Below are 12,609 nucleotides of genomic sequence, written 5' to 3'. Positions count from 1 at the left end.
TTACTCCGTTTTTTTAAATGCTCAAAGTGCCCTCATTTAGATTGGAGATGCCTTGGGCGAATAGGCGGGAGAAAACCATCTTTTTATATTTGGGGGAAAACTCACGCCCTACGCATTTCACTCAATCTTTCACTCTCTCTCTCCACACAAACACACTTATTCAATGTGAGTGTGTGAGTTATACACACAATATTGTGTAAGCATATCCAGAGTTCCGGAGGTAGATTACATTACAGAGTAGTAATAGGTGAGTGATATAGATAGATAGATACAGATTAGAGATAGCGATGTCAACTTCCAGCTACCAACCTCTTGAAGTCACTACAGGCATCAATGACCTTCCTAAACTCATTCTCCGTCAAACTGACGGCAGCTCTGCAGAGGTAGATACCTTCACTATAATCTATATATATATATACTTAGATAGATAGATAGATAGATACACATATATACTTCAATTATTGGTGAAATTTAGGTCTAATTGATTCGATATATTCATACTGTCACTAATCTCTCTCTCTCTCTATATATATATATATATATACACACATATCCGTCAAACTGACGGCAGCTCTGCGGAGGTATATATCAATATCTCAATATATGTAAAGTATATATATAGATACAGTCATACAGATATATACTTCAATTATTGGTGAAATTTAGGTCTAATTGATTCGATTTATTCACATTGCCACTAATCTAGATCACTAAACTGTTCTTTTTTTTTTTTATTTAGGTTAGGTTTGTAGCGGCTCATGAATTTATAGACATTTATTTCTGTATGACTGTATCGGATGGATTTATGAACATTTACTGTATTATAGTGTACTTGTTGGTGGAATCTAATTCAGCAGATTGCTAATTGATTCGATATAATCATAGTTTGCTTGATCTAGATTACGGAACCGTAAACTATGTTATAAGTTAGATTTGCCGCTATCTGCAATCGGAATGTGTTGAAACATTGTTTGAATTCATCGGAGGATTTTTGTGAAATATAAGTTTGATCTGAAATCTGTTCCTCGAACTGTAATTTTAGAAGGTAGTGTTTCGTGCTGCGGTATGCATGTAAGATGATACTGTAACCTTAATGTAATAATCGTATTTGTTTGCCATTATCGGAGTTGCTAGTTGAATTGAAGATGTATAACCAGTTAACCACTTATTTAATTCAATATGTATGATTTGTTTTAATTTTAATTGGCTGCTGAAGAATTAGAACATCTTTCCGGCATTTAGTAACTAGTACTTCTTTTAGGCTTTTTTGACATCTAATAATAGACTGTTATATGTTTATTGATAAGTACATTAGTCAAATTTGTAGTGTTTTTGTATGTATACATGGAGGAATATATTTGATTCAACTTTCAGCAGTGTTATAGATGGTTTGTTTGGAAAATACAATGGACTGTTCTGATGTCTCTTGAATCCTTAAACAGAACGGATAAATAGAATATTATATCCACTTTTTTTCATAATAATTGAATGTCAGATATTTATGCTAACGTGAATTGGTGATCTAAAAAGTGTTGTACAGAGGTAGCAGTCGAGTGACCATTTTACATTTAAATCATAGAAGCCCTGATTATATTGACATTATTCACAGATTAATAGATGGATTTATTAAATATGTAAGGTATAAATGTATAATTGATGATAGGTTATAAGAGTTAAGAATTAAATACTACATTATACATGTGCGGTGACTTCGATATGACTATCTGTTTTGTTTCATTCTTCCGGTAATATAAAGGCATGTAAAGGATTGAAATTATGGTTGTGTAAATTAGTTGGGTTAAAGCTTTCCAGTAATGTGCTTATGCATCTTTTATGGCCTTTAACCTTCTGTATTTGCAGGTATATCTGTATGGAGCTCACGTGACATCTTTGAAAAATGAGGAAGGAAAAGAGATTCTGTTTGTCAGTAGCAAGGTACCGCCTATTCATAAATTCCAGTTATGATGAATGCTTCAATTTGATACGCCTATCAGTATCTATATTAGGTTTTTTTTTGGCACTTAGCATTTGTAGAAAGAATTTGTAGTACAAAGCTTTACATTTTGGTTTCATAGATTTGTAATGTGCAAAGAATATCCAAGTCTCAGTGGTTGATAGCAATTATGTGTGTTATGGGAAACTACTTGTTAGCAGCTTTGCATGTAGGACTTTAATACTAGAGAGCCTAAGAATGCATAGGATATAGATATAGACATATAGTGCCTTTCCTGGCTGTGTTCTGGTAAACTTATCCTCTCTATGATTATGTGGAATGGTGGAAGGTTAAACAGCCTCTAAAATCTTGTGCATCTTGGTGACACAGAAATAATTTCTGTTTATCCTTGTTATGCTTCTGCTTAGACATCTAATAGTTTCCTTCATATGCAGTATTATTTGAAATTGGGAGGGGTATGTTTCTCTGTTGGTTTTAATATACAATGTGAATGACATTGTATGCCTCTGTTGTTATGCTTCTGCTTAGACATCCAATAGTTTCCTTCATTAATTTGCAGTATTATGTTTTTTGAAATTGGGAGGGTTATATTCCTCTGTTGGTTTTAATATACAATGTGAATGACATTATATGCTTCTGTTGTTATGCTTCTGCTTAGACATCCAATAGTTTCCTTCCATTAATATGCAGTATTATGTTTTTTGAAATTGGGAGCATTATATTCCTCTGTTTGTTTTAATATACAATGCGAATGACTCTTTTCTATCTTGCTAACTTCATCAATAATCCTGAAATGTTTGTGTTTTTGCAGGCAATCTTTGATCCTCCAAAGGAAATACATGGGGGTATTTCAATACGCTTTTCTCTTGTATGTGTCTCTATCTCTTTGCTGTTTCCTTCACTGTTAATTGAATTTTGTTACAGTCATGGATACCTTCTTTGATGCAGTCCCCGGATAAAGATACTCCTGGAGCACATGTATCTGCTGCAAACAGTACATGGGATATGGACACTAATGCCTCTTCTCCAGCTGATGTTGCCACTGGTGTGTTTGTTGATTTGGTACTGAAGCCCACTGAACAGGAATATTTGCGCTTACGCCGTCACAGGTTGTTAGATGTTTTTATGTTATGTTTTTCAAGCTTTTACTTTCTCATGGATTGTCTATTCACTTAGCCAATTTGTATGTATTCTTGCTGCTTAGATTCCAACCTCTGATGTAATTTGTAGGTTTGAGTATCGACTGAGGGTTGCCCTAAGGCGTGGAGGAGAATTAGTGTTGACATCTCGGATCAAAAATACAAACTCTGATGGAAGGCCATTCAAGTTCACATGTGGATATCCAGCCTATTTTTCTGTTTCAGATATCAGGTAAGTTGGTCTTTCATATTTTACTTGATATCTATGACAGACTTGGTGTATTTGGTTAAAAGTATCAATGTTATCGTTAATGATTCATTTGTGCTAGGAATTTTTTACCAGCAAGATAAAATTTTGAAATTTCTTCATAAGATGATAAGAGTCTTGTGCTAAACTATTGTCTGGACAGAATCTGTACATACGAAATGTCTTCCAACATTTAAATTTCATAAATAAGCTCATGCTATTATCGTGGCAAATTGAGTCCGGATTATCTATTGTGATGAATTGTCAATGATTCATGGGAACTTATCACCAGTTTACTGCCGCTACCTTGGCTGCATGCCCATTGATAAACCACATTATCTTTCACTAAAAAACCTCTTTGTAATGTTTAGTAATTCAAAGTCAAACTGTGCTTCCTACATGTGTTTAGTTTTTGTTCTTACATACTTTTCATCATTTCATCAACACCTTATTCTTGTAAAATAATCTCTAGGAAACATCTTTATAAGCTGGATTTTGTAAAGCATATCCAAATATTGGTGTAAAGTTATTTAACTTCCTATGGCTATGATCAGTTTTAAGCTTCAGACCAAACCTGTAAGGTTACATTCCAATGATTCATCTGTTATGAGTGTGATGCTACATTGACTCCTCGTTAGTGGTAATTCAGAATTTCTAATAATTAAAACATTTATGAAAGTTAAAACTAATGTTTTAACCATAAGTCAAAATTTACATAGAAGTCTAACAATAATAATATCCATTCATGTAATCATTTAAATAATTCCAAATCACGCATACACACACACACACATACACACACACACACATATATATGTTCTTAAAATAACTCGCCCTATATATATAAAAACATATTACGTTTGGCTTGAGTCAACCCTTATCAGCTCAAGCTTGACTTGGTATCTATTCCGAGCTTCATTTTTAAGCTTGGACTTGTTCCTGAACTAGATAAAAACTCAAGGGAATGAACTTGAGTAGCTCAAGATCGAGTTACTAGATAAAAGCTCAGTGTGTTTGCAGCCTTAGTTTCCTTTATATAGTTCAATATAATTGTAATTAGTTTTTTTTTTAACTTTAAAGGTGAATTTGTATTATCAACAAAATTATTTACAAGCAAATACAAGTACACTGGACTTGACCCTGGACTATTCTACCTTCAAAATCTAATACAATCCAATTCTACTTACTCCTCACAAATATACCCAGATACAAAACCAAATCAGAAAAATACCAGAAACCAACATACTAGTGTTAGAAAAGGACCAAGAATTGTCATCTTGCACCACTCTCTATTCCCTTTCGCACACACTAGTTCAGAATCACCACATTCTAGATACAGAAACATACTTCCAGTCTTCAATTTTAACTGGCAAACAAAGCATTTGACCTCCAAACAAGCTTCCAATTTGTAGCCACTTTTATCACATTTTAGAATTCTATACTTTCAAAGCAAGCAGCTTGAACCTAACAACATCTTTAATTATGCTACATACTTCCTCCTCTCTCCTTTGTTCCTTTCTGAAAAGCCTTGAATTCCTTTCCTGCCAAATATAGTACACAGAAGCAGCCAGTACTAGTTTATTTACTATCACACTAATGCTTTTCTGCACTCTCTTATGATCTTATCAACAATCTCCTGAATACAATCCTCCAGATTGGTACATTCCCATATTTTCATAGCAAACTGACATTGAAAAAAAAGATGAGCATGACTATCAGCAACTTCTTGACAGAATGAGCACTTCAAACTGCCATCCTGCTGCCATTTTTCCATTCTATCATGTGTATTAATCTCCCATTGTAATTAGTTATATTTATTTAGGAGCTGTGCTTTTGTATTATGGCTAATCTAATTACACAACTTAACAATATAAAGGTTTTAAGCTCTGTGGAAAGTATAAATCCTTAGTCGGTTATATAGGATATTAATATTGAAAAACTAGCAACGTCTTTTAAATTTTTAGTCTGTTTAAGTTGCTCTAAAGATAAATTTCTCAGTGTGCGATCTCTTGACACGAGGAATCAAAAGTACCATCAGTACAAATATTAAGTTTTCCTGTAGCACATGGTAATTGCTATGCGTTCTCTCTCCCAGGCCAAAGAATTAGATCTCTTTCTTTATATCATACTTTGAACTGTACTTTCAGCAATACCTTACTTTTGTGTAGATACCGCTAGAAAACTTGTTCCACTTCCTAATTCCTGTAGCAGCTTTAGGTTTCAGACCAGGCTTGTAATACGAAAAATTCAAAACATTCATCGGTTTAGAGAATAAAGCTATATTCTTGGAGAGTTATTATAATATTATATGGAAGTATGAACATGTGTTTTAAGTCCTGGCTGATAATGTTCATGCCGATTGACGATGGGAACTTGGAGTTATAGAATTTCATGTCTGCAGTGATATTATGAGACAATTATTTGGTCCTGCGTCGCTGTTGGTTAAAATTGTTCACACTTCCATTCTTTTTCTATTCTGGATCAATGGTTGTCAACTACTGGTGGGATCAATGGTTATCTATTATTAAAGGAAATATCTTACTATTTATCCCTCCAGTGACATTCGGGTTGAAGGATTGGAGACACTGAATTACCTTGACAACTTGAAGAACGGGGAAAGATATACAGAGAATGGGGAGGCACTAACCTTTGAATCAGAGGCAATTCAGTTACCTCTTTTCTCATGTTTATTGTGTTGCCGTTGTTCCTCTTATGTAGGATCAATTGTTTTCTTAGGTTGACAAGGTATATCTCAGTACACCAACAAAGCTTGCAATAGTGGATCATAAAAAGAGTCGAACATATGTCATTCGGAAAGATGCCCAACTACCTGATGCTGGTGAGATCGTGCATTTCCGCTGAAGATCTTATCGCTATATGATTGTTCTATTTGTGTAGGTTCAGGGTTTTTTGAAAAGTATTTACCTTTGACACACTTTAGTGTTAATAGGAACTTCATGACAAGACAAATGAAAGAATATTTTTTATGTGGAATATTCCTGAGCATGACCATCTAGTCCATAAGCATTATAGCTTTCTTCAGTTTGTTTTTATTTCATTTCTTTCGTTAAGGTATTTACATCTAGAGGGTGGATTACGTGTTGCTCTATTATTCTCATCTAATGCTCGTCAAAACTGTAATTAATTGTTCTCAGACTTGCAGGCAATCTTTCCCACAAAATTGTCCTTTGTTCTTGTAAACAATTTCCTTATCGAGTTATCCTCGACTAATTCTGGATTTTTCTAGTTTAAATGGATGTGCTCAGAGTTTCTATGCGAATTTTATTATATTACAGCATATGTAACAAAATTGTGTTTTTTTGGTACTTATGCTAGTGGTGTGGAATCCATGGGATAAGAAGGCAAAAGCTATGGCTGATTTTGGAAATGATGAATACAAACACATGCTTTGTGCCGGGGCAGCAAGAATGGAAAATCCCATTACGTTGAAGCCTGGTGATGAATGGATAGCAAGGCAGGAACTTTCAGCTGTTAATTCAAGCTATTGCAGTAGTTGAGAAACATATGCTGATCAATGTTCAGGTGTGCTTGCTGATTCAACTGAGTTTTGTTACCACATAATACTTTGGTGCTAGCATTAGTTAATTGTGTGTTTCAGTAACTTTCAACCACTTCTAGTGATTGATAGTTTTAGTGATATACTCTTTTTCTATATCGTCTAGCATGGTCCACCTTTTTTGGGGATTGATGTTGGGATTAACAGAAGTGTGTGATTTGAGTAAGACAGGATTGGTTATATGTGGAGGTGGCAATTATAAACTTTTATTTGAAACCACAATTGGGGCCAGGGTTTTTTAATGACAGGTCAAATTACTCAAATCTGTAGAATACCAGAAGTTAGCAATTAAACCAGTCAAACGTAGAGTATTGGCTTTGCCTGAAGTGTATTTTAGTAGTTAAAACCTAGAATGTTAGATCTTTATAGTTAGAAACATTTGCTCATTAACTTAACTCTCTTTTTTTTGTCATCATACAGTAAAGATAACATATGTGATGGCCACCTAAGTATTCAACTTTTTTCATTAACGCCACCAAAGGTATTGAAACCTCATTAGATACCACCAGAGTTTGTATCTGATATCATTTATACCGGTTTTGGTCAATGGGCAAACTGATTTGTGAAATGAATAGACATATTGAAAAGACAATGGTGATAACCTATAACGCATTGACTCCTCGTTAGTAGTATTTCAGGATTTTCAGTAATTTTATGGTCATTTTTGTCACCCAACATCATCCTGGACTGATCTGAGTACCTGACATTACTAAAACTATATATGTAGCTCGGTAACTTTTAACTTGTTTTAAGACTTGGATGGTCTTATGGGAAAAAATTGAATCACTTGGGTGGACAACACATATATATAATCACCATCTAATTCACTAATTGATATCAAATTTGGAACAAAAGAGAAGGCTAACCAAAAAGGTGTAGGCAGGTTGGGTTTATCCCGGCTTGGACGAGTGATCTGAACTAAGTGTTTGAGTTCATAATGCGACTTCAGTACTTTTTTGTGAAGTTAATATACTCGCATTATCTATAATTCTATTTCAATGTTAAGATCAATCTCAGATTTGGCTGATTTTACCAAATGCAATTTTGCTATTTAGGTTTAATAATGAATGATGCATATTTTAGAAGTTAAATTATCCTGTTATTTTAGACTTCTTATCTAGCCATCCTAATGACACTCTCTCTAATATTGCAGGTTTGTGGCGTAAGAAAGGCTTGTGCCAGATCTTCTGTGAGTCCTATTTTTGTGTAAAGTTTCAGTTACATTGATTAAAATGGTTGAACTTTTTCTGAGTACAGAATTGTCAAAAGAACTGTTGGCTAGAAACTGCTGAATCTAAATGGTAAACTTGAATCGTGAAAAAAAACATTAAGAGATGGTAAATGATTGCTCATATTGTTGTTTGATAATCTCAATGCATTTTGATGTTGTACATCAAGTATGTCCTACATGAGAAGTAGGTTTTCTGCTTGACCTATGCTATATTTACAGCCTTATTTCGATATTAACTGCATAAGTTTGTGTTAAATGTTGGATATGAATAACAGATACAAGATGTAAAACCAATGGTATAAATATATTACAGAAAACTTCCATTGTTGAACACTATATTAGAAAATTTCCTTCAGTGGTCAGGTACTTCTATAATAATAGGTCACCATTTTTCAACCTAATGAGTATGTATAAATTATTGGTAGTTTGATGAGCGTACAATACATTCTAGTCTAATAGATAACATACTTTGTTTTAGATGAAGTATACACTTTATTTAAGTAGATCACCTGGTTTGAATAGCGAGACTAATGATACATTCAAGAGATTGATTGAAGTTGGAATTGTCTTATAATTTTCTGTTGTAAATTGTAATGAAAGGTTAAATGGATATGTAATCCAAATGAAAGTATTCCAACAACTGACTTTTGTTTACCCTTGATGGGTGCTATGTCTTGGACATTACCCAAACAAAGCTTGTATCTATATTCACCATGTAGAGGAGTCAGTGTCTATCTCTTTAAGAGTTGGGTAGCAGCAAGGTCTGTCTTATTGTAAAAACTCATTAAATATATTATTGGGTGCTGATCTGACCTCGTTTCCATGCATGATGGGTTATAGTTGCCAACCAGCATTTTTTGTGCAAATTGTATTTTTTGAATCGTAAGGATAGAGACATTCATCTCATATCAAATGCTGCTAAAATTAGGATTATCAGTCAATTAATAGTAATAATAAACTCGATATTTGTGATTGGTAATCGTAGTTATATGGGTTGTATTTTAAATAACAAGTTTGTTATTAGTTTAAAGTACACTAAATTAGTGTCTCTCATTACAGTGTGAGATGAGAAGTGTTAATTGCATTATTAAGAGGATGAACTTAAAGCTCTAGATTCTTATATATTTCTAGTTGGTGATAATATCAAGTACAAAACACCCTTTAATGAAATCACTGGTGTGAATTTGATATGAGTCTTCTTAGAAAACTATTGAATCACCAGCCACATTCTTGGCTTAGCAGTAACTAAGGGCTAATAACAAATGGTGTGGGGATGTCAAATTAGTGGTATTTTGACACAACTAGGATGGCTTAAAGTTCACATATTATAAAAAACGTTACCTATATCTTTGTGTGTCAAACATAAATAGTATGAAAACTGATCACATCACATTAGGAGCATGTACAACCATGTCTTACGAAGCAAAAGATTCTAGTTATAGTCTATTTGAAATATATGAAAAGCATGTATAGGAGCATTTATATCTATGCCTCTAGGTTTAGATTTAAAGTGATTTCCCTAATCCCTACTTTCTATTTCTAATGACATTTGTACATTTTTCTTGTGTTATGCACATCACTTTCCCACAACGCATTAGAGATAATTGATGTACCATGTTTTCGCAGAGTCATGGTTGACTATCAGATGGGTGGTGATGGTGTATCGAATGGATGGGCTTAACATGACACTTTCTTCTCATTCAACCCTAAATATTAGTTTCACTCTAGAGGTAAGACCCCTCCACTCCCTTGCATTACTATACATGGATCATGTATTGACATGGTTGTTCAAGGTGGCTCTTGGGACTCTATCATTGTCAACTTCTAACTATCTACTCTGTTGTTTGTGGCATGATTCTAGTTTAGATGATGGATAACAACTGTTACAAGTGGTGACATACGTGCTACCAGATAAATGCCTTGTGTCTTATTGAAAAACTAGATGGATCCAGGTTCGAACGTCTAAAGACATATGTGTGATGCAATAAAAGATAACAATCACTTAAAACTAGATTTGAGCATTTATTCTTCATAAAAACCCACGGTGCTGAATTATTCTCGTGAATAGGGAAAAGCTCCTCTTTCATTCTTGTATATGCTTAAAAACAATGACAGTATCGGTGAGTACCTAACAAGAATTTTTTTTTTTGCAAGATTACACCATATTTTCTCACTACTCTACCTTAAGCTTTTGTTTTTGTGGTACGGGGAAACCCTGCACGAGCCACTGTTAGTGACATGGCAGGTAAACCTGGACTCTTCAGACCAAGACCCATGGAGCAAGACAAAAGTAGCCCGACACGATTCTGGATTATTACGTAGGGGTAGATGGCCCTAAGGAGTTGCACCTTACGAGATTCAAATTTGGAACCTCTGTAGACTCTAGCCCTTACAGCTTCCATGCTACCCTTGGGACTTGTAGCTTCTCTGAAAGCAATGTCAAACAATTATCTTTGATATGCCAATAGTTTGCCACATTGATGATATAAGGTACTATCATTATTACTTGAAAATCAGCTTTTGTTACCTGAGTTCAATGCTACTAACATTGATGGCATTGAGCCGGGTATGGAGCTGACAATTTTGACACGAAACCTGTTAACACGACACGACCTGGTTTTAAGAGGTTTTGTGTTTGAGCTTAACAGGATTCCTGTCTTAACAGGTCTTGTTTGTTTCTTAACAGATCCTGTTAGAACCTGTTAAGACCTGTTAAGGTTATACATGTATAAAAAATACTAAGAATTTGATAATCTAATTTGATATATGATTTGTACTAGTTAAGATTTCTATGAACTTTTGTAATGTTAAGAATTATTATCTTATGTATTACTTAAGATTTGTAAGAGTTTTTGTATCGTTAAAGTTTTTTTTAAGTATTGGTCAAGGCTTCTACAAAAAAAATATGTTAAAAGACCTGTTACTTTTCGTGTAGTGTTCGTATTTGGACAAAATGACACGATTAGTTAACAATTCGTATTCGTGTTTGACCTTAACAGCTTTGTGTCTTAACCGATTTTGTGTGACCTGTGCCAGCCTTAGCCAGGTACAATGATGGTATGCCAGATCAAGTTTGGTTTGATTTTTTCTCACTTCTTAATGATATGGGAATTATCTTATGCCTATCACATCGCTGTCAAATCTGTCTCTCTTTCTGCAGGATATGATGTTTGCATGCAAGTGGCCACATATTTTCACATCGAGGCACAGATGATTATACATTGACGGTCGGATGACCAACCTCGCCTAATCTTACTTAGCATTGAGAACCCATATAAAGCTCGTGTAAAGGGATGAGGCAACTCCCTCCTAACTTTTTTACAACTTCGTTTCTAGTCCAAGCTCAAAAGTTTCAGCTCTCTCTCAATAAGTTATAATTTCAATTCTACCTCGGCAATACAGGTTTGCTTATTCTCTCTCAATTCGAGCACTGTTAATGTGTGTGTCCCTAAGAGGTAAGATCTCATCTACACTTCCTTCAGTTCTATACTCACATTTGTAGAGTTTAGATTGCTGACTCTGAGCTGGAGAGGACATAATGACAAAGAACATTCCATCTAGATGGTCAACACCAACCCAAACTAATCATACATGTCATGTGAGTTATTTATAAATATACTGAATAATGGAGAAAAGCGTTTCAGGTCAACCTGACTCTTAAAATGTTATTCATTTTGAGCCAAACTCATTTGACCTATTACCCAATCTGTCAAATTGCCCATTTCTCAACCTCTACTACAGAGGTATGCTTATTAGATCAAATTCCGCTTGGTCCCTTTCTTTGTTGATTAATCAACTTAAGTTTTTTTTCGAATACCATGGCTTACCCTAATTCTATTTAGTTGATTTTTGTTCTATTTTTGAAAGGTAACTTTATCTTTCCAGTTGATATATTAGCAAGTCGAAGGCCCAGTTTTGCGTGTCTTATTGTCATGGACATATGGTGAGAGCATCCTTGCATTTTTAGCTGTATGAGTGTTGGTGCGTGATTGCAACTGTTAGTCAAGTCTAATTTGATATGTAGCTTTGTTAATCCTTTAATTTTCTATCGGGCAGTTGCATGGTCATATTTTAGATGGTCACAGCCTTGGGGGTTTACAGATTGTATTGTAAACTGTCATATGGAAGTCTGAACAGGACAACACACTGTAAAAACCTGTCAAGTTAATTGTAAATGATGTATTTTGTTCTGTATATTTGTTGGATGTTGACACATTTAATAGTAAATTGTGTATTTTGCTTTTAATGTTTTATTTTTGCTTTTAAACTCGGGAAAAATAAATATTTTCTGAAGATAAATATGTGATGTGTATTAAAATGTAGTCTATTAGACTTATTAAAGAACATTATTGGTGACATCTAAGCTAAATGCTAGTGATCTTCGTAAGAAGGATTCAGATTTCATTGTTCGTCATTATCTACTGTCATTCACTAAAACTGTTAAACCAAGTTTGCATGTCT

General features: G+C 34.2%; 1 protein-coding gene across 1 annotated transcript; it reads left to right on the top strand.

The window, feature by feature from the left end:
• Nucleotides 1-287: 287 nt before the first annotated feature.
• On the top strand, nt 288-12,349 carry LOC122594157 (putative glucose-6-phosphate 1-epimerase). The gene is made up of 9 exons (XM_043766628.1): nt 288-383; nt 1,861-1,935; nt 2,766-2,822; nt 2,903-3,063; nt 3,185-3,325; nt 5,898-6,000; nt 6,077-6,179; nt 6,677-6,850; nt 11,710-12,349. Exons 1-9 carry the CDS (start codon nt 288-290, stop codon nt 11,748-11,750), a joined length of 951 nt encoding a protein of 316 aa, XP_043622563.1. The 3' UTR covers nt 11,751-12,349.
• The last annotated feature ends 260 nt before the right edge of the window (nt 12,350-12,609 follow it).

This window comes from Erigeron canadensis, chromosome 3, assembly GCF_010389155.1.
Source record: "Erigeron canadensis isolate Cc75 chromosome 3, C_canadensis_v1, whole genome shotgun sequence".
Classification (NCBI taxonomy): Eukaryota; Viridiplantae; Streptophyta; class Magnoliopsida; order Asterales; family Asteraceae; genus Erigeron; species Erigeron canadensis.
This window is presented reverse-complemented; position numbering and strand designations above follow the sequence as displayed.